Below are 23,341 nucleotides of genomic sequence, written 5' to 3'. Positions count from 1 at the left end.
CTGCGTAGAGTAGTACAAGTTAAAGATAAGTCCTTGGATATTTATGATAATAAATAGGTCAGTTGTGGTGAATTTAAGCTGTTTTATGGAGATGATCAGGAGCATGCAAAAGGTGAGGCAGCCATTTTGGGCGCCAGCAGCAGGCGTACTCAAGCGTTTTCAGGGAGGGTATCTGACATCAGCTCCGGCCCCGATCAGCCTGTTCTCATCGTACTGTAGGAGTAAGTTCTGGGCTGCGCAGAGACTGCACACACTGGATTTTTGCAGCTCAGCGTACACTTAGGATCGCACACTTACACAGCGAATTTACACTCCCCCTGGGGGCGGCGACTATCTTAACGCCGGACAGTAAAGTACGCAGCCCAGCAATCAGATCTGAATTACCCCCTTAGTACACACTGACACAATTCTTACTACACACTGCTGAACCTCTTATTACACACTGACACACCACTTATTACACACTGCTCCATCTCTTACTACACACTGACACACCACTTACTACACACTGCTCCATCTCTTACTACACACTGACACACCACTTATTACACACTGCTCCATCTCTTACTACACACTGACACACCACTTACTACACACTGCTCCATCTCTTGCTACACACTGACACACCACTTACTACACACTGCCCCATCTCTTACTACACACTGACACATCACTTACTACACACTGCCCCATCTCTTACTACACACTGCCACACCACTTACTACACACTGCCCCATCTCTTACTACACACTGACACATCACTTACTACACACTGCCCCATCTCTTACTACACACTGCCACACCACTTACTACACACTGCCCCATCTCTTACTACACACTGACACACCACTTACTACACACTGCTCCATCTCTTACTACACACTGACACACCACTTACTACACACTGCTCCATCTCTTGCTACACACTGACACACCACTTACTACACACTGCCCCATCTCTTGCTACACACTGACACACCACTTACTACACACTGCCCCATCTCTTACTACACACTGACACATCACTTACTACACACTGCCCCATCTCTTACTACACACTGCCACACCACTTACTACACACTGCCCCATCTCTTACTACACACTGACACACCACTTACTACACACTGCTCCATCTCTTACTACACACTGACACACCACTTACTACACACTGCCCCATCTCTTACTACACACTGACACACCACTTACTACACACTGCTCCATCTCTTACTACACACTGACACACCACTTACTACACACTGCTCCATCTCTTGCTACACACTGACACATCACTTACTACACACTGCCCCATCTCTTACTACACACTGCCACACCACTTACTACACACTGCCCCATCTCTTACTACACACTGACACATCACTTACTACACACTGCCCCATCTCTTACTACACACTGCCACACCACTTACTACACACTGCCCCATCTCTTACTACACACTGACACACCACTTACTACACACTGCTCCATCTCTTACTACACACTGACACACCACTTACTACACACTGCTCCATCTCTTGCTACACACTGACACACCACTTACTACACACTGCTCCATCTCTTGCTACACACTGACACACCACTTACTACACACTGCTCCATCTCTTGCTACACACTGACACACCACTTACTACACACTGCCCCATCTCTTACTACACACTGACACATCACTTACTACACACTGCCCCATCTCTTACTACACACTGCCACACCACTTACTACACACTGCCCCATCTCTTACTACACACTGACACACCACTTACTACACACTGCTCCATCTCTTACTACACACTGACACACCACTTACTACACACTGCCCCATCTCTTACTACACACTGACACACCACTTACTACATACTGCCCCATCTCTTACTACACACTGCCCCATCTCTTACTACACACTGACACACCACTTACTACACACTGCCCCATCTCTTACTACACACTGACACACCACTTACTACACACTGACACACCACTTACTACACACTGCCCCCTTTCTCTTACTACACACGGACACACCACTTACTACACACTGCTCCATCTCTTACTACACACTGACACACCACTTACTACACACTGTCCCATCTCTTACTACACACTGACTCACCACTAACTACACACTGCTCCATCTCTTACTACACACTAACGCCACTTACTACACACTGCCCCATCTCTTACTGCACACTGACACGCCACTTACTACACACTGCCCCATCTCTTACTACACACTGACACGCCACTTACTACACACTGCCCCATCTCTTACTACACACTGACACACCACTTACTACACACTGCCCCCTTTCTCTTACCGTACACTGACACACCACTTACTACATACTGCTCCATCTCTTACTAGACACTGACACAGCACTTACTACTCACTGCTCCATCTCTTACTACACACTGACACACCACTTACTACACACTGCCCCATCTCTTACTACACACTGACACACCACTTATTACACACTGCCCCATCTCTTACTACACACTGCCACACCGCTTACTACACACTGCCCCATCTCTTACTACACACTGACACACCACTTACTACACACTGACACACCACTTACTACACACTGCCCCATCTCTTACTACACACTGCCCCATCTCTTACTACACACTGCCCCCTTTCTCTTACTACACGCGGACACACCACTTACTACACACTGCTCCATCTCTAACTACACACTGACACACCACTTACTACACACTGTCCCATCTCTTACTACACACTGACTCACCACTTACTACACACTGCTCAATCTCTTACTATACACTAACACGCCACTTACTACACACTGCCCCATCTCTTACTACACACTGACACGCCACTTACTACACACTGCCCCATCTCTTACTACACACTGACACACCACTTACTACACACTGCCCCATCTCTTACTACACACTGACACACCACTTACTACACACTGCTCCATCTCTTACTACACACTGACACACCACTTACTACACACTGTCCCATCTCTTACTACACACTGACTCACCACTTACTACACACTGCTCAATCTCTTACTATACACTAACACGCCACTTACTACACACTGCCCCATCTCTTACTACACACTGACACGCCACTTACTACACACTGCCCCATCTCTTACTACACACTGACACACCACTTACTACACACTGCCCCCTTTCTCTTACTGTACACTGACACACCACTTACTACACACTGCTCCATCTCTTACTACACACTGACACAGCACTTACTACACACTGCTCCATCTCTTACTACACACTGACACACCACTTACTACACACTGCCCCATCTCTTACTACACACTGACACACCACTTACTACATACTGCCCCATCTCTTACTACACACTGCCCCATCTCTTACTACACACTGCCCCATCTCTTACTACACACTGCCCCATCTCTTACTACACACTGCCCCATCTCTTACTACACACTGACACACCACTTGTACAAGTGTAATGCACCAGTGTGACTGTTTCTTACATGCAGCGGAGTATTCTGAGCTGGACATGGAATGACAGACGTGTGTAATGCACCAGTGTGACTGTTTCTTACATGTAGCGGAATATTCTGAGCTGTACATGGAATGACAGACGTGTGTAATGTACCAGTGTGACTGTTTCTTACATGCAGTGGAATATTCTGAGCTGTACATGGAATGACAGACGTGTGTAATGTACAAGTGTGACTGTTTCTTATTCTGAGCCGGGCAGCGTGGAACAGGCGTGTGGGACAGGCGTGTGTGACTGGCAGGTTTCCAGACACTGTGCAGTATATAAATAATTCAGGGCAGAGAGAAAATCTATAAGCCTGACTAGCGCTAATGTGTTTCCTGCACTTGTAACCTTGAACTTCTTCTAATAATACTCCACATTCATTTCTCATTCACCATTGTGAGACCTGTAAACTCAACATACAATCCGTAAGCCACACGCTCTGCATACTGTACAGATACACATATAAGGACGCATTGACACTGCGGAATATTGGTGTGGATGTACTTGGGGCTGTATATTGGGCCTGATTCATGTGTGTAAGTAAAGCAAAAAAGCAAGCAACTAGGCAAATCCATGCTACACTGCTTGTGTGGCATATGTAACGTGCAGAGAAAGAGTTAGATTTGGGTGGGGTGCAGTGGTGTATTTGTAATGGGGGCAGAGTATGCAGTGCACACGAGCCTGTCAGGTCAAGGGAGGTCCACACTGCAAACCCTGCACTCATTTCTTTAGTACCTCTCCGGAGTCCAGTGTCCGCTACGGCAACCGTGCAAGATCACTGGGAAAATGGCGCGGCGGCCATTATCCCAGAGTTTTGTGCATGCTCAATAGGGGAATCACCGGGAAAATGGCCACGGCACCATTTTCCTGAAGTCCTGTGCATGCATAGTCGACTTTTACTCTGCTCTAGAGACTACTACAGCCCGGAGCCGTACACTGTCTACGCTGTTCGGCTGCCTGCTAGAGAGAGAGGATGTGGCCCAAGACTGTACACGAGCCCCCCATCTCTTAGTACGCCCCTGGTGGGGTGTGTTCAAGTTGAAATCTAAATTGCAGTGTATAGGTCCATACACATGGTGAGATTCGGGCAATGCCCGATTCTCACTATGCGACATGGACTGTGGTCGGTATTACAAGCAAAGCTGACTGGGCTTCAGGACCGTCTTTTCGTATGGGCTCAATGGGCTCTTGCCCAAGGGCCCCAGGAGTATAAGGTATAGGCTGATAGCTGAGGTCCCCTCTTTCTAGGGGTACCAGATTTGTGAAAATCGGCCCTGGGGAACCGGAGATATCCAACCTCAAAGTAGTGGTCCCTATCCAAGCCTGTTGATTGCTCTTCCCAGCCAGATATCTCGGGTTCTGTCTGACTAATACCCCTTTCTCTATCGTCCTAGTGGATGCTGGGGTTCCTGAAAGGACCATGGGGGATAGCGGCTCCGCAGGAGACAGGGCACAAAAAGTAAAGCTTTAGGATCAGGTGGTGTGCACTGGCTCCTCCCCCTATGACCCTCCTCCAAGCCAGTTAGATTTTGTGCCCGGCCGAGAAGGGTGCAATCTAGGTGGCTCTCCTAAAGAGCTGCTTAGGAAAGTTTAGCTTAGGTTTTTTATTTTACAGTGAGTCCTGCTGGCAACAGGATCACTGCAACGAGGGACTTAGGGGAGAAGAAGTGAACTCACCTGCGTGCAGGATGGATTGGCTTCTTGGCTACTGGACATCAGCTCCAGAGGGACGATCACAGGTACAGCCTGGATGGTCACCGGAGCCTTGCCGCCGGCCCCCTTGCAGATGCTGAAGTAAGAAGAGGTCCAGAATCGGCGGCAGAAGACTCCTCAGTCTTCTAAAGGTAGCGCACAGCACTGCAGCTGTGCGCCATTTTCCTCTCAGCACACTTCACACGGCAGTCACTGAGGGTGCAGGGCGCTGGGAGGGGGGCGCCCTGGGAGGCAAATGAATACCTATTTTGGCTAAAAATACCTCACATATAGCCTCCGGAGGCTATATGGAGATATTTAACCCCTGCCAGAATCCGTTAAGAGCGGGAGACGAGGCCGCCCGAAAAAGGGGCGGGGCCTATCTCCTCAGCACACAGCGCCATTTTCCCTCACAGAAAGGCTGGAGGGAAGGCTCCCAGGCTCTCCCCTGCACTGCACTACAGAAACAGGGTTAAAACAGAGAGGGGGGGCACTAATTTGGCGATATGCTTATATATATATTAAGATGCTATAAGGGAAAACACTTATATAAGGTTGTCCCTATATAATTATAGCGTTTTTGGTGTGTGCTGGCAAACTCTCCCTCTGTCTCTCCAAAGGGCTAGTGGGTCCTGTCCTCTATCAGAGCATTCCCTGTGTGTGTGCTGTGTGTCGGTACGTGTGTGTCGACAGGTAGGAGGACGATGTTGGTGAGGAGGCGGAGCAATTGCCTGTAATGGTGATGTCACTCTCTAGGGAGTCGACACCGGAATGGATGGCTTATTTAGGAAATTACGTGATAATGTCAACACGCTGCAAGGTCGGTTGACGACATGAGACGGCCGACAAACAATTAGTACGGTCCAGACGTCTCAAAAACACCGTCAAGGGTTTTTAAAACGCCCGTTTACTTTAGTCGGTCGACACAGACACAGACAGGGACACTGAATCTAGTGTCGACGGTGAATAAACAAACGTATTCCTTATTAGGGCCACACGTTAAAGGCAATGAAGGAGGTGTTACGTATTTCTGATACTACAAGTACCACAAAAGAGGGTATTATGTGGGATGTGAAAAAACTACCATAGTTTTTCCTGAATCAGATAAATTAAATAAAGTGTGTGATGATGCGTGGGTTCCCCCCGATAGAAAATTATGGGCGGTATACCCTTTCCCGCCAGAAGTTAGGGCGCGTTGGGAAACACCCCTTAAGGTGGATAAGGCGCTCACACGCTTATCAAAACAAGTGGCGGTACCGTCTATAGATAGGGCCGTCCTCAAGGACCAGCTGACAAGGCTGGAAAATATAATAAAAAGTATATACACACATACTGGTGTTATACTGCGGCCAGCGATCGCCTCAGCCTGGATGTGCAGAGCTAGGGTGGCTTGGTCGGATTCCCTGACTAAAAATATTGATACCCTTGACAGGGACAGTATTTTATTGACTATAGAGCATTTCTATATATGCGAGATGCACAGAGGGATATTTGCACTCTGGCATCATGAATAAACGCGATGTCCATAACTGCCAGAAGATGTTATGGACACGACAGTGGTCAGGTGATGCAGATTCCAAACGGCACAGTATGGCCGTATAAAGGAAGAGGACTTGTTTGGGGTCGGTCCATCGGACCTGGTGGTCACGGCAACTGCTGGAAAATCCACCGTTTTTTACCCTAAGTCACATCTCTGCAGAAAAAGACACCGTCTTTTCAGCCTCAGTCCTCTCGTCCCTATAAGATCATATCTGCCCAGGGATAGAGGAAAGGGAAGAAGACTGCAACAGGCAGCCTATTCCCAGGAACAGAAGCGTTCCACCGCGTCTGACAAGTTCTCAGCATGGCGCTGAGACCGTACAGGACCCCTGGATCCTACATGTAGTATCCCGGGGGTACAGATGGGAATGTCGAGACGTTTCCCCTTCGCAGGCTCCTGAAGTCTGCTTTACCAAGTCTCCCTCCGACAAGGAGGTAGTATGGGAAAAAATTCACAAGCTGTGTTCCCAGCAGGTGACAATTAAATTACCCCTCCTACTACAGAAAAGGGGTATTATTCCACACTATATTGTGGTACTGAAGCCAGAAGGCTAGGTGAGACTTATTCTAAAAAAAAAAAAAAAAAAAAAAATTTTTTTTGAACACTTACAAAGGTTCAAATTAAGATGAAGTCACTCAGAGCAGTGATAACGAACCAGGAAGAAGGGGACTATATAGTGTCCCGGGACATCAGGGATGCTTACCTCTATGTCCCAAATTTGCCCTTCTCACTAAGGGTACCTCAGGTTCGTGGTGCAGAACTGTCACTATCAGTTTCAGACGCTGCCGTTTGGATTGTCCACGGCACCCCGGGGTCTTTACCAAGGTAATGGCCGAATTGATGATTCTTCTTCGAAGAAAAGGCGTCTTAATTATCCCTTACTTGGACGATCTCCTGATAGGGGCATAGTCCAGGGAACAGTTGGAGGTCGGAGTAGCACTATCTCGGATACTGCTACAATCAGCACGGGTGGATTCTAAATATTCCAAAATCGCAGCTGATCCCGACGACACGTCTGCTGTGCCTAGGGATGATTCTGGACACAGTCCAGAAAAAGGTGTTTCTCCCGGAAGAGAAAGCCAGGGAGTTATCCGAGCAAGTCAGGAACCTCCTAAAAACAGTGCATCATTGCACAAGGGTCCTGGTAAAAATGGTGGCTTCCTACGAAGCAATTCCATTCGGCAGATTTCACGTAAGAACTTTTCAGTGGGATCTGCTGGACAAATGGTCCGGATCGCATCTTCAGATGCATCAGCGGATAACCCAATATCCAAGAGGGCCGCAGATTCGGCATTCAGGATTGGATGCTGGTAACCACGGAGCCCAGCCTGAGAGGCTGGGGAGCAGTCACACAAGGGAAAAATTTCCAGGGAGTGTGATCAAGTATGGAGACTTTTCTCCACATAAATATACTGGAGCTAAGGGTAAATTTATAATGCTCTAAGCTTAGCAAGACCTCTGCTTCAAGGTCAGCCGGTATTGATCCAGTGGGAAAAACATCACGGCAGTCGCCCACGTAAACAGACAGGGCGACACAAGAAGCAGGAGGGCAATGGCAGAAACTGCAAGGACTTTTCGCTGGGCGGAAAATCATGTGATAACACTGTCAGCAGTTTTTCATCCCGGGAATGGAAACTGGGAAGCAGACTTCCTCAGCACGACCTCCACCCGGGAGAGTGGAAACTTCATTGAGAAGTTTTTTCCACATGATTGTAAACCGTTGGGAAATACCAAAGGTGGACATGATGGCGTCCCGTCTGAACAAAAAACGGGACAGGTATTGCGCCAGGTCAAGGGACCCTCAGGCAATAGATGTGGACGTTCTGGTAACACCGTGGGTGTACCAGTCGGTGTATGTGTTCCCTCCTCTGCTTCTCATACCTAAGGTGCTGAGAATTATAAGACGTAGAGGAGTAAGAACTATACTCATGGCTCCGGATTGGCCAAGAAGGACTTGGTACCCGGAACTTCAAGAGATGCTTACAGAGGTCTTATGGCCTCTGCCGCTAAGAAGGGACTTGCTTCAGCAAGTACCATGTCTGTTCCAAGACTTACCGCAGCTGCGTTTGTCGGCATGGCGATGGAAAGCCGGATCCTAAGGGAAAAAAGGCATTCCGGAAGAGGTCATTCCTACCCTGGTCAAAGCCAGAAAGGAGGTGACCGCACAACATTATCACCACGTGTGGCGAAAATTTGTTGCGTGGTGTGAGGCCAGGAAGGCCCCACAAAGAAATTTCAACTCGGTCGTTTCCTGCATTTCCTGCAAACAGGAGTGTCTATGGGCCTCAAATTGGGGTCCATTAAGGTTCAAATTCGGCCCTGTAAATTTTCTTCCAGAAAGAATTGGCTTCAGTTCCTGAAGTCCAGAAGTTTGTCAAGGGAGTATTGCATATACAAACCCCTTTTTTGTGCCTCCAGTGGCACTGTGGGATCTCAACGTAGTTCTGGGATTTCTCAAATCACATTGGTTTAAAACCAGTCAAATATGTGGATTTGCAGCATCTCACATAAAAAGTGACCATGCTCTTGGCCCTGGCCTGGACCAGGCGAGTGTCAAATTGGTGGTTTTTTCTCAAAAAAGCCCATATCTGTTTGTCCATTCGGACAGGGCAGAGCTGCGGACTCGTCCCCAGTTCTCTCCCTAAGGTGGTGTCAGTGTTTCACCTGAACCAGCTTATTGTGGTGCCTTGCACCTACTAGGGACTTGGAGGACTCCAAGTTGCTAGAAGTTGTCAGGGCCCTGAAAATATATTCCAGGACAGCTGGAGTCAGAAAATCTGACTCGCTGTTTATACTGTATGCACCCAACAAGTTGGGTGCGCCTGCTTCTAAGCAGTCGATTGCTCGTTGGATTTGTAACACAATTCAACTTGCACATTCTGAGGCAGGCCTGCCACAGTCTAAATCGGTTAAGGCCCATTCCACAAGGAAGGTGGGCTCATCTTGGGCGGCTGCCCGAGAGGTCTCGGCATTACAACTCTGCCGAGCAGCTACGTGGTCAGGGGAGAACACGTTTGTAAAATTCTACAAATTTGATATCCTGGCAAAAGAGGACCTGGAGTTCTCTCATTCGGTGCTGCAGAGTCATCCGCACTCTCCCGCCCGTTTGGGAGCTTTGGTATAATCCCCATGGTCCTTTCAGGAACCCCAGCATCCACTAGGACGATAGAGAAAATAAGAATTTACTTACCGATAATTCTATTTCTCGGAGTCCGTAGTGGATGCTGGGCGCCCATCCCAAGTGCGGATTATCTGCAATACTTGTACATAGTTACAAAAATCGGGTTATTATTGTTGTGAGCCATCTTTTCAGAGGCTCCGCTGTTATCATACTGTTAACTGGGTTTAGATCACAAGTTGTACGGTGTGATTGGTGTGGCTGGTATGAGTCTTACCCGGGATTCAAAATTCCTCCCTTATTGTGTACGCTCGTCCGGGCACAGTACCTAACTGGCTTGGAGGAGGGTCATAGGGGGAGGAGCCAGTGCACACCACCTGATCCTAAAGCTTTACTTTTTGTGCCCTGTCTCCTGCGGAGCCGCTATCCCCCATGGTCCTTTCAGGAACCCCAGCATCCACTACGGACTCCGAGAAATAGAATTATCGGTAAGTAAATTCTTATTTTCACACTGCCAATGCCAGATCCCACCCGGGAATTGGAAACGGGTCCTTCCCGGGTGGGATCCGGCATTGGCAGCTGCTGAAGGCTTCCCCGACCCGGCAATATGCCGGGCGGGTTGCCATAGCAGCGGGGTGCGGAGCCGGCGGCGGGGGCTGTAGTAAACGACCCGGGAGCCCGTTTACGCAGCCACTGACCCGGTGTTCAACCCGGGTATAACACTGCTTTATTCCCGGCTTGAATTCGATCCGATTTCGGCTATACCCCTTTCACACCGCGCGCCGGGTTATTTGTGCAGTGTGAAAGGGGTATTAGAGTTTTTCTGAGGGTATAATCCAAAAGCTGTACTCTCTCCTTCTGGTGGACACTGGCAGCTTGCTCTACTATCTACCAGAACCAGAGATATCAGCCTTCAAGCAGCTGCTCCCTGCTCCAGATCCACACGCCTAATATGCAGTTTTTCATTGGTGAATTGCTCTGGCACCGGAACTCTGATCCCTAATGGTGCCCATACACTGGTGCGATGCCCCGCAACGCGACATGACGGGGCATCGCACCGGCAGTCCAGGTGCGATTAAATCGCACCTGAACTGCCAAAGTGATTACCATACGATCATGTGATAGATGGCATGGTAATCACGTGATGGGCACGTCACCGCCGAGTGGGAGCGGCCTCCATCCGCTCCCGTCGGGTGCCCACCGCACATCGCAGTGCAATATATAGCATGTGTTTCTAAAAACACATGCGATCGCACTGTGATGCGATAAATATTAAGTGCAGTACATACGGTCTTGAGACGTGAGATTCGACCGGCGTGCCCGTGCATCGCATCGAAAGGTACCTAAAATGTGCATACAATCCTTTGATTTCTCTCACAGATGCGGTCTAAAGGTTATTAAGAAATATATTTTCAGGAACTTGATATATCTGCAGTTAAGCAAGCTGCCCTCCCACCGGAAAGTGATAAATATTAAGCCCACTCCACTATCCACCCCTCCCCTACATATTAAACACCCCCTACCACCCTGGAAGTCATGTACCAGGGCTTCTTCGTTCAGCCCAATGCCCCCTCTACAGTTTAGCCCCATCTGTGCAATAAAGGAATAATTAGCAGAGATTATTCCTCCAGGTCCTACATGCTGGGGGAAGATAGAACACCCCCCTACCGCCCGCAGGACGTCAAAGCTGCCGCTGATAGCACCCCCCACCCCTACCGCTGGAGGATGGGTAGGGGGCCCAGTGCATTGCTGTGCCCAGGGGCCTACACTGCTGTTAAGACGGCCCTGCTGTGCTTGTGATACCGATTTTGGCTAAGTGACAATTTTGACCATCTTTTACACGAGATGACTTGCCTGCACAGTCTATTTTTGCCGCGGGACTGCGCATCGGCATCGCAAGCTGTGTACACACGGCGCAATATGCACTAACTTCCCTTACGATTTTGACTATATAGTCAAAATCGTAAAAAAAGTTAAGTGCATATCGCACTTAAAAATACACACTTTTAAGAATAAAGCTAACATTTGTAGGCTACATGCAAAAGCAGCCAGTATTTACGCTACACAGAAAATATGTAACTTCATTTATTCCCCTTGCATGATAACATGGTTTGTTCCAATTACAAAGCTACTTGCTGTTTTTGCTTTACTTACCAACATGGGCCCTCATTCCGAGTTGTTCGCTCGGTAAAAATCTTCGCATCGCAGCGATTTTCCGCTTAATGCGCATGCGCAATGTTCGCACTGCGACTGCGCCAAGTAAATTTGCTATGTACTTAGTAATTTTACTCACGGCTTTTTCATCGTTCTGGCGATCGTAATGTGATTGACAGGAAATGGGTGTTACTGGGCGGAAACAGGCCGTTTTATGGGCGTGTGGCAAAAAACGCTACAGTTTCCGGAAAAAACGCAGGAGTGGCCGGAGAAACGGAGGAGTGTCTGGGCGAACGCTGGGAGTGTTTGTGACGTCAAACCAGGAACGACAAGCACTGAACTGATCGCAGATGCCAAGTAAGTCTGAAGCTACTCAGAAACTGCTACGAGGTGTGTAATCGCAATATTGCGAATACATCGTTCGCATTTTTAAGATGCTAAGATTCACTCCCAGTAGGCGGCGGCTTAGCGTGAGCAACTCTGCTAAAATCGCCTTGCGAGCGAACAACTCGGAATGAGGGCCATGAATCAAACCCTTTGTGTGTAGTTTTTTGGTGTTTGCAGCCTTGCACTGTGGGGGTAATTCTGAGTTGATCGCAGCAGCAAATTTGTTAGCAGATATGCAAAACCATGGGGGGGTCATTCCTTGTTGATCTCTCGCTGCCGTTTTTCGCCGCGCTGCGATCAGGTCTCTACTGCGCATGCGTATGCACTGCAATGCGCATGCGCGTCGTACGGGTGTACAGCGGAACGTTGCTGAGCTTTGGATTTAACGAAGAATCCATTCACACGGGCGATTGCAAGAAGATTGACAGGAAGAGGGTGTTTGTGGGTGGCAACTGACCGTTTTCTGGGAGTGGTTGGAAAAATGCAGGCGTGTCCAAGCGTTTGCAGGGCGGGTGTCTGACGTCAATTCCGGCAACAAAAAGACTGAAGTGATTGCAAGGGCTAAGTAAGTCCAGACCTACTCAGAAACTGCACAAACTGTTTTTGCAGAGCTTGGCTACAAAACCATTCGCACACTTGCAAAGCGAAAATACACTTCCCTGTGGGCAGCAACTATGCGTTTGCACGGCTGCTAAAAGTAGCTAGCGAGCCATGAATCAAACCCTTTGTGTGTAGTTTTGTGCTGTTTGCAGCCTTGCACTATGGGGGTCATTCTGAGTTGATCGCTCGCTGCCAATTTTCACAGCGCAACGATGAGGGCAAAAAAACGGCATTTATGCGCATGAGAATGCACCGCAATGCGCACGCGCGACGTACGGGTACAATGAACGATGTGGTTTTGCACAGGGTCTAGCGAAGATTTAAGTCGCACTGACGGCCGCAGAGTGATTGACATGAAGGGGGCATTTCTGGGTGTAAACTGACCGTTTTCAGGGAGTGTTTGGAAAAACGCAGGCGTGCCAGGGAAAACGCAGGCGTGGCTGGGCGAACGCTGGGCGGGTGTGTGACGTCAAATCCGGACACAAATAGGCTGAAGTGATCGCAAACACTGAGTAAGTTTTGAGCTACTCTGAAACTGCACAAATTGTTTTCGCAGAGCTCGGCTGCACAAGCGTTCACACTTCTGCTAAGCTAAAATACACTCCCCAGTGGGCAGCGGCATAGCGTTTGCACGGCTGCTAAAACTAGCGATCAACTCGGAATGACCCCCTATGGGCCTAATTCAGACCTGATCGTAGCAGCAAATTTGTTAGCAGATGGGCAAAACCAGGGGGGTAATTCTGAGTTGATCGCAGCAGCAATTTTGTTAGCAGTTGGGCAAAACCATGGCCCTCATTCCGAGTTGATCGCTCGGTAATTTTCTTCGCATCGCAGTGAAATTCCGCTTAGTACGCATGCGCAATATTCGCACTGCGACTGCGCCAAGTAATTTTACAATGAAGATAGTATTTTTACTCACGGCTTTTTCTTCGCTCTGGCGAACGTAGTGTGATTGACAGGAAATGGGTGTTACTGGGCGGAAACACAGCGTTTTCGGGGCGTGTGGATAAAAACGCTACCGTTTCCGGAAAAAACGCAGGAGTGGCCGGAGAAACGGGGGAGTGTCTGGGCGAACGCTGGGTGTGTTTATGACGTCAAACCAGGAACGACAAGCACTGAACTGAACGCAGATGCCGAGTAAGTCTGAAGCTACTCTGAAACTGCTAAGTAGTTTGTAATCGCAATATTGCGAATACATCGGTCGCAATTTTAAGAAGCTAAGATACACTCCCAGTAGGCGTAGGCTTAGCGTGAGCAACTCTGCTAAATTCGCCTTGCGAGCGATCAACTCGGAATGAGGGCCCATGTGCACTGCAGGTGGGGCACATATAACATTTGCAGAGAGAGTTAGATTTGGGTGGGGTGTGTTCAAACTGAAATCTAAACTGCAGTGTAAAAATAAACCCTGCACAGAAACAATATAACTCGCCCAAATCTAACTCTCTCTGCACATGTTATATCTGCCCCACCTGCAGTGCACATGGATTTGACCATTAGAGGAAAATGTTGTTTTGCAATCAACCTTGAATTAGGCCCCAAGTGTGACACATCGCTCTAATCTGTTCCCTTGCTGCCCTGCTGTTCTGATCCAAAGTAAAAGCGGCACTAGCCGTCGTCACCTGCCGACAGTTGCCCATCACACAGAAGTAAAGTGGTTCCAGGTGGTAGCGGGTACTCTCCTACAACTGGTGCGCACTAGCTGGGTGTCTGGAGGTGGAGTGGTCAGTAATGGCAGATTGATGGGTTGTTCGCTCGCTAGCTGCTTTTAGCAGCAGTGCACACGCTAGGCCGCCGCCCTCTGGGAGTGTATCTTAGCTTAGCAGAATTGCGAACGAAAGATTAGCAGAATTGCGAATAGAAATTTCTTAGCAGTTTCTGAGTAGCTCGAGACTTACTCCTACATTGCGATCAGATCAGCCCGTTTCGTTCCTGATTTGACGTCACAAACACGCCCTGTGTTCGGTCAGCCACTCCCCCATTTCTCCAGACACTCCCGCGTTTTATCCTGGCACGCCTGCGTTTTTCCGCACACTCCCATAAAACGGTCAGTTTCCGCCCAGAAACACCCACTTCCTGTCAATCACACTCCGATCACTTCAACGATGAAAATTCTTCGTTCGGACGTGAGTAAATCTACTAAGTTTTGTGCTAAAATACTTAGCGCATGCACATTTTCGCCTTAATTACTCCGTTGCGAAAATCGGCAACGAGCGAACAACTCTGAATGACCCCCATGGTTTTGCCCATCTGCTAACAAATTTGCTGCTACGATCAACTCTGAATTACCCCCTATGTACTAAGCCTTGGAGAGAGATAAAGTGGACGGATATAATGTACCAACCAATCAGCTTCTAGCTGTCATGTCACATGCTGGGTTTGAAACATGACAGTTAGGAGCTGTTTGGTTGGTACATTATATCCGCCCACTTTATCTCCATCCAAGGCTTAGTAGATAGACCCCTATGTATGTATATGGGTGAACTGTACTACTGAAGTAGAGTATGAGACACAAAGGCAGAAACACCCCCATGTAACAACCTGCTCTGGACCCATTTGGGTCCCTGGGGTCTCTCAGAGGACTTGGCTAAAGGAAACACATAGAATACGTTTAAAATAAAATGGTATTTCCATGCATGTACTTGGCACTTGTGAGGGATGTCTTTCTTTAGGAATCCCATGAAGCATTAAGAGTGGCAGGTGCCTCATTAAACTCCCCAAATAAACCCCTCTGTCTCTGTAGCCTAACTGAGCTGTAGAAGTTTCATCCTATGGAGTAAGCGCCTGAGAATTAGCGTGGAGCGCCTCTGCTGTACGCAGGGTATCTATTTAAACAATCCAATTAAAACGTAACACATTTTCTCTCATTTAATCACAGCTGTGGTTTAGATGAGAAATATTCTATAAATTTTTAATCGGATGACGGCAATCTCATTTCCTGCTCAGCGTCCTGGCTAACATTACGGCTTTGTCTCAGCACACCGCAGGGAGGACATTTATCTGACTCCCAAAGGTGATGTCTGCATTACCTGTTACTCTCAGGGGTGACCACACTGAGATAATACGTGTCAGAGAAACAGTCTCATCCTCGCATCATACAGATGTATCCTCATCATTGCTGCAGTCACGCCAAACAGCCTCTCTCAGTGAGCCAGGTTCTGTGAGGCTCTGCTAGCGTCTGCCATCTTTTTGCATACAGAGTGCTACATTTGAGCAGCTGCAGCTTTTTTCCAATACAAGTTCTGTTCAGCTCTGTTTACAGACTCACACTCAGTATACAAGCATCATATATTCGCATTGCGTAGCGACTAAGGGCCTAATTCAGATCCGATCGCTGCTGTGTGTTTTCACACAGCGAGCGATCGGGTCTGTACTGCGCATGCATATGCACTGCAATGCGCCGGCGCGTCGGACGACTGCATCGGGCATCGGTGCATACAGACGGGATGGGCGTAAAAAGCGATCGCACGGGTGATCGTAAGGTGACTGACAGGAAGTGGCCGTTTGTGGGTGGCAACTGACCGTTTTCAGGGAGTGTCCGGAGAAACGCAGGAGGGACCAGGTGTTTGAAGGGAGGGTTTCTGACATCAGCTCCGGCCCCGATCATTGCACTGGAAGAGTAAGGCCTGGGCTGTGCACCTCACCTGCACATTCGATCGCACCCCTGCACAGCGAAATCCCCCTCCCGCTGTAGGCGGCGACCACCTGATCGCAGGGTTGCAAAAAACGCACCCTATCGATCAGGTCTGAATTTGGCCCTAAGACTCAGTTGTGCTAAAAAAGATGCCTAACACTAGTGGAGTTGCACAGGCTCACTCATGCCAGGCATCTTACGCTGTGTGGTGTATTGAGGCTGGATGTATGAGCACACATCTGTACATGAACATTACAGGTTGCTCCAGAATGGTTCTTGTGTACAGAATGGGGCTGACACAATGCTTAGACTTTCTCTCTTACTACTCCCTAGTGCTGGAACTCCATTCACTCTCACACCTTAGACTTTCTCTCTTACTGCTTCCTACTGCTTGAGCTCTCTCCACGGTCACACCTTAGACTTTCTCCCTTACTGCTCCCTACTGCTGGAACCCCATCTTAACTCTCATACCTTAGACCTTCTCTCTGACTGCTTCCTACTGCTGGAGATCCATCTTCACTCTCACACCTTAGACCTCCTCTCTTAATACTCCCTAGTGCTGGAACTCCATTCACTCTCATACCTTAGACTTTCTCTCTTATTGCTCCCTGCTGCTGAAACTCCATCCCCACTCTGCCACCTTAGACTTTCTCTTTTACTGCTTCCTACTGCTGGAGCTCCATCTCCACGGTCACACTTTAGACCTTCTGTCTTACTGTTCCCTGCTGCTGGAACTCCATCTTAACTCTCACACCTTAGACCTTCTCTCTGACTTCTCCCTTCTGCTGGAGATCCATCTCCACTCTCACCTTACACCTTCCCTCTAATTACTCCCTACTGCTTGAACTCCATCTTCACTCTCACACCTTAGACCTTCTCTCTTAATACTCCCTAGTGCTGGAACTCCACTCTCATACCTTAGATTTTCTCTCTTATTGCTCCCTGCTGCTGGAACTCCATCCCCACTCTCACACCTTAGACTTTCTCTCTTACTGCTTCCTACTGCTGGAGCTCCATCTCCACGGTCACACCTTAGACCTTCTGTCTTACTGTTCCCTGCTGCTGGAACTCCATCTTAACTCTCACACCTTAGACCTTCTCTCTGACTGCTCCCTACTGCTGGAGATCCATCTCCACTCTCACACCCTAGACCTTCCCTCTAACTACTCCCTACTGCTGGAACTCCATCTTCACTCTCACACCTTATACCTTCTCTCTTAATACTCCCTAGTGCTGGAACTCCATTCACTCTCATACCTTAGACCTTCTCTCTTATTGCTCCCTGCTGCTGGAACTCCATCCCCACTCTCACACCTTAGACTTTCTCTTTTACTGCTTCCTACTGCTGGAGCTCCATCTCCACGGTTACACCTTAGACCTTCTCTCTCACTGCTCCCTACTGCTGGAACTGCATCTTAACTCTCGCACCTTAGACCTTCTTTCTGACTGCTCCCTAGTGCTGGAGATCCATCTACACTCTCACACCTTAGACTTTCTCTCTTACTACTCCCTAGTACTGGAGCTCCATCTCCACTCTAATACCTTAGACCTTCTCTCTAACTACTCCCTACTGCTGGAACTCCATCTTCACTCTCACACCTTAGACCTTTCTTCTTACTGCTCCCTACTGCTGGAACTCCATTCACCCTCACACCTTAGACCATCTCTCTTACTGCTCCCTACTGCTAGAACTCCATCTCCACTCTCACACCTTAGACCTTCTCTCTTACTGTTCCTTAGTGCTGGAACTCCATTCACTCTCACACTTTAGACCTAATCTCTTACTGCTCCCTAGTGCTGGAACTCCATTCACTGTCACACTTTAGACCTTCTCTCTTACTGCTCCCTAGTGCTGGAACTCCATTCACTCTCACACCTTAGACCTTTTCTCTTACTGCTCCCTAGTGCTAGAACTCCATTCACTCTCACACCTTAGACCTTCTCTCTTACTGCACCCTACTGCTAGAGCTCCATCTGCACTCTCACATCTTAGACCTTCTCTTTTACTGCTCCCTACTGCTGGGACTCCATCTCCATTCTCACACCTTAGACTTTCTCTCTTACTGCTCCCTACTGCTGGAGCTCCGTCTCCACTCTCATACCTTAAATATTGCTTTATGACTGTTCCACACTCAACTTTGTCCTATTTCCTGCATGTTAAACCTTTTTCTCTAAATGCACCTTATTCCTGGAACATCCTCTTTCTCACATAGGGCGGGCTGTACTAACACTAAAACGCAGTCAGATCTCGGAGAAACTGCCGTTTTGGAGGTTTGGTGCAATGATATGTATCAAGCTCTGAAAACTAAAACTTTCCGGAGCTTGTACCTGATAGGCAGCACCATCAATAGATACTGTTGCCTATAAAAGCTTATGGGCTTCTTTACACAGAAATCCCCAGAGAGGGATCCAAAATATTCCTCTACATCTTCCCTGTGGCTCGTGCATGTTCTGGCCAAAGGTTGCGCTTGCGCAGCCGGACTCCCAGGTCATAAACCTTAAAGTCCTCACTACGCAAATGACAGCTACTATGGGAAGAGCTGTCCCTTGTGTAAGTATTCACAAGTACTCTGTGCACTGGTGTGTGTGTGTGTGTGTGTGTGTGTGTGTGTGGAGAGGGGTGGAGCCTATTATAGGGCCCCAGATAGTGTAAGGACCCCTGTCATGTGCAGAGAGGATTTTATATCAGCTGTGTATGTGACGCGCTCCCATTTTCTGGAACGCTGCCTGTCCCTGTCGCCAATTACCATCCGCATATAATGCTGTGACATTTGGGGCACTGTGAGTGACATTGTATCCCCAGATTTCCACAGGTGCAGTTCCAAAAACATTGGGCAGCTGCAAATTAATCAAAACAGTGTCCACCTTGGGATCAGCCACAGAATTGCTATCAGAAAACAATGGGAAACTACATGCACGGCCGACATCTTCTCACATCATTACTCGGCGTTAAATGTCAGTAAACGGCTCCGATAAAGGGCAGCTGACTCAGCTTTTCCAGAAAGTCAGTCGCTGCTTCGATCGGGTAATTAGTCTCCTAATGGCACAGCTAAATTAATAAATTACCAGTTCTCATCACCGCCAGGTCATCGGAATTTCCGCCTCGCTGAGCTGCTGCTGCTGTTCTGTAAACGCATTTCATAAAATGCTTTGTGTAGTTCATTCATGAGAGTAATGCTTCATGTGTAAGGCGGCAATGAAAGCAGAGCGGAGGGGTCTGAGGTCTCATTGTTATTTCAGAATAAATAATATGAAAATTCTGCCAGTTGGTTTATGTATTATACAACTAATAATGTGAACACAATTCCCCTTCTCTAGCTGCTGTCAGCTCCTATATACTACAGTATGTAGATGCTGCCTCTGTACCGCAGCATGCAGTCTCACTAGGATGGAGGGTTGTTAGACATTTGTAACCGTCTTCATATTGTGTGTTCAACATCTTCATTGCTGTGTAACTGAATGCATTGTGTCTCTTTCTCTCTCCGCTCCCCTATCTGTACATCACCCCATCTTTCCCCATTTCATCTCTCCCCGTATATCTCTCTTCCACTCTCTCCCAATCTGTCTCTCTCTCTCTCTCTCTCTCTCTCTCCCCCCATATCTCCATCCCCTCCTTCTCCTCCATTCTCCCATCTTTTTCTCTCTCACACACACGACACCTCCATCTCACCTCTCCATCTATCCTCTCCTTCCATTTCTCTCTTCCTCTGTCTCTCCCATTTCTCCATCCCTCTCACCCCATCTTTCTCTCTTTGCCCCCCCCCCAATCCTCCCTCATTCTTCCCTTGTCCCCATCTCTGTCTCTCTACCCATCTTTCCATCTCCCTCTCTCTCTTTCTTGCTTTCCCTCCTTTTCCCCATCTCTCTCTCTTGCAGCTCTGCTTGTTTATTGGATTTTAGCTTTCGTCACCAAAACAATCAAGTTTGTCAAGTTTTGCGACAACGGCATCTGGTTTCTGCAACTGCGATTCTGCCTCACCGGGCTCTTAGCCATATTCTACGGCATGTTACTGGCTGTAGAAATCAATGTCATCAGGGTGCGAGTAAGTATTTCTATTGTATTATTTTGTATAAAGCACAGGACTTCCGAACTAACATTGTGGTGATGACATCAGAAGTTACCAATTGTACAGATATTATCAGAGATTATACATGTATTATTACCGCTTGTGTATTATAGACAATAGTAAAATCCAGTCACGTATAATATAATTATGGAACATGGGCCCTCATTCCGAGTTGATCGGTCGCAAGGCGAATTTAGCAGAGTTACACACGCTAAGCCGCCGCCTACTGGGAGTGTATCTTAGCATCTTAAAATTGCGACCGATGTATTCGCAATATTGCGATCACAAACTACTTAGCAGTTTTAGAGTAGCTCCACACTTACTCTGCCTGTGCGATCAGTTCAGTGCTTGTCGTTCCTGGTTTGACGTCACAAACACACCCAGCGTTCGCCCAACCACTCCCCCGTTTCTCCGGCCACTCCTGCGTTTTTTCCGGAAACTGTAGCGTTTTCAGCCACACGCCCATAAAACGCCGTGTTTCCGCCCAGTAACACCCATTTCCTGTCAATCACATTACGATCGCCGGAGCGATGAAAAAGCCGTGAGTAAAAATACTATCTTCATAGCAAAGATACTTGGCGCAGTCGCAGTGCGAATATTGCGCATGCGCACTAAGCGGAATTTCACTGCGATGCGATGAAAAATACCGAGCGAACGACTCGGAATGAGGGCCCTGGAACGTAATACCCTCCTCTGATTAGTTGTCCTGTGCGTTCTGTATGTAATTCATCTGTACTTGGTTATCTGGTTTGTTATTGTGACGTCTGTTCCTCAGAGATATGTTTTCTACAAATGTGCCAGAGAAGTGAAACCCCCGGAGGATCTGCAAGATTTGGGGGTCCGGTTCCTGCAGCCGTTCGTCAATCTTCTGTCCAAAGGAACCTACTGGTGGATGAATGCCTTCATCAAGACGGCTCACAAGAAGCCCATTGACCTAAAAGCAATAGGAAAATTGCCCATAGCCATGAGGGCAGTGACTAACTACATTCGCCTTAACGAGGCCTTTGAAGCACAAAAGGTCAGCAATTAGTGAATGTGCGAGTACTCCAAATAGGTCATCGTTACATCCTATTCTCTAACTACGCATCAGCGACTGATTCCTCTGTGTCACTCACAATACTGATATAGCTGTAGGAGTCACATGACCACTGCAAGCTAATGTGTCACATGACCACTTCAAGTGTCACATGACTGATGCACATTAAGGTAACTTGGCCACTGCGAGCTAATCTGTCACATGACCAATGCATGCTAAGGTGTCACATAGCTATTTCCTGACCAAGGGGAAGACTTAACAAGCCTTGGAAAGAGAGAGACAAGCAACCAATCAGCTTACAATGGTCATTTATCCAACACAGGGTTTGAAACAACAGTTAGAAGTGGATTGGTTACTTTGGGCAACTTCTTTACGTTATCTCTCTTCAAGACTTGATACATCTCCCATTAAGTGTCACATGACCGAATCGATGCACAGCAAGGTGGCCACCGCACGCTAAGGTGTCACATGACCAATGCATACTATATCACGTGAAAGATACTGTACATGCGTCAGCTATTGATATTAAGAATAATTTTTAGCTTTTTACTGCATATGTCACCAAAATGAAAAGACACGTAGGAAGAAAGCAAATCATTTCTGACAGACCAGGAGTAATGGCAGTTTCTATATAGAAAGATGCAGAGCGCAGCCAGTCGTCTTTGTGTGAGGCAGCTTTTACATTATAACGAGGTCTGTACACCTCATTGATATTGTATTAATCACACAACATAACTATGTGGAATTAGCCGTAACATGAAAATGCACAAACACTGAAAAACACCTCCTGGAGCTCCCAAATGTAGGGCTTTAGTTATTACAGATACTTATTATGTTTAGTCCAGTATCACAGTTGTGATAATATTCCGCTGGCATTTAACATTACTTACCCCTCTGGCAAGGTCCCACAGCGTCCCTGTCCTTGTCAGAGACTGACCACCCCGCGGTGTTGCTGGCAGTTTACCGCTGCCATGGATGGACCAGTAAGCATCGAGCTTCCACTCAGTCAATGCTGATAGGCTTCACTGGAGCTGGAAAGTCTTTTGCTTGGTCCTAATTTTTTGCTTAATACAGAACGGAGGACATAACCCTCCTGCATACATCTGCGAGCCTAGTTCTGCGTTAGAAGACGCATCATCGGATCACCATCGCGACCATCGGACACGGCAGTCGCTGTCCCCAACTTTGTGTTCCAATCTGAATCAGGCCATTTGTACGCAGAGGTAATGCGAAAATTTGTAATAGTAGCACCTGTTGTAGGAAGGCACCGCCTGCTGCTTTTATGGGGCCTAATTCAGATCTGATCGCAGCAGCAAATTTGTTAGCTAATGGGCAAAACCCTGGGCCTAATTCAGACCTGGTCGCATGCAGGCTATTTTTTGCACTGCTGCGACCAGGTAATCGCACATGGGGGGTAATTCTGAGTTGATCGCAGCAGGAACTTTGTTAGCAGTTGGGTAAAACCATGTGCACTGCAGGGGGGCAGATGTAACATGTGCAGAGAGAGTTAGATTTGGGTGGGGTGTATTCAAACTGAAATCTAAATTGCAGTGTAAAAATAAAGCAGCCAGTATTTACCCTGCACAGAAA

The 23,341-nt window shown here is 47.9% G+C and overlaps 1 protein-coding gene across 4 annotated transcripts in view; it reads left to right on the top strand.

Moving 5' to 3' along the window:
• The window catches only part of ABCC8 (ATP binding cassette subfamily C member 8), a 254,803-nt gene that overhangs the window by 70,124 nt on the left and 161,338 nt on the right, over positions 1-23,341 (top strand). For 2 of the 4 annotated variants that reach the window (XM_063944091.1, XM_063944094.1), the window contains 2 exons: positions 20,525-20,691; positions 21,491-21,733. In XM_063944091.1, the coding sequence (XP_063800161.1) occupies positions 20,525-20,691; positions 21,491-21,733 (410 nt within the window). The remainder of the gene's footprint in view (positions 1-20,524; positions 20,692-21,490; positions 21,734-23,341) is intronic. The other 2 variants (XM_063944092.1, XM_063944093.1) reach the window with 2 other exon arrangements.

The sequence above is a fragment of the Pseudophryne corroboree genome, chromosome 11 (assembly GCF_028390025.1).
Source record: "Pseudophryne corroboree isolate aPseCor3 chromosome 11, aPseCor3.hap2, whole genome shotgun sequence".
NCBI lineage: Eukaryota > Metazoa > Chordata > Amphibia > Anura > Myobatrachidae > Pseudophryne > Pseudophryne corroboree.
This window is presented reverse-complemented; position numbering and strand designations above follow the sequence as displayed.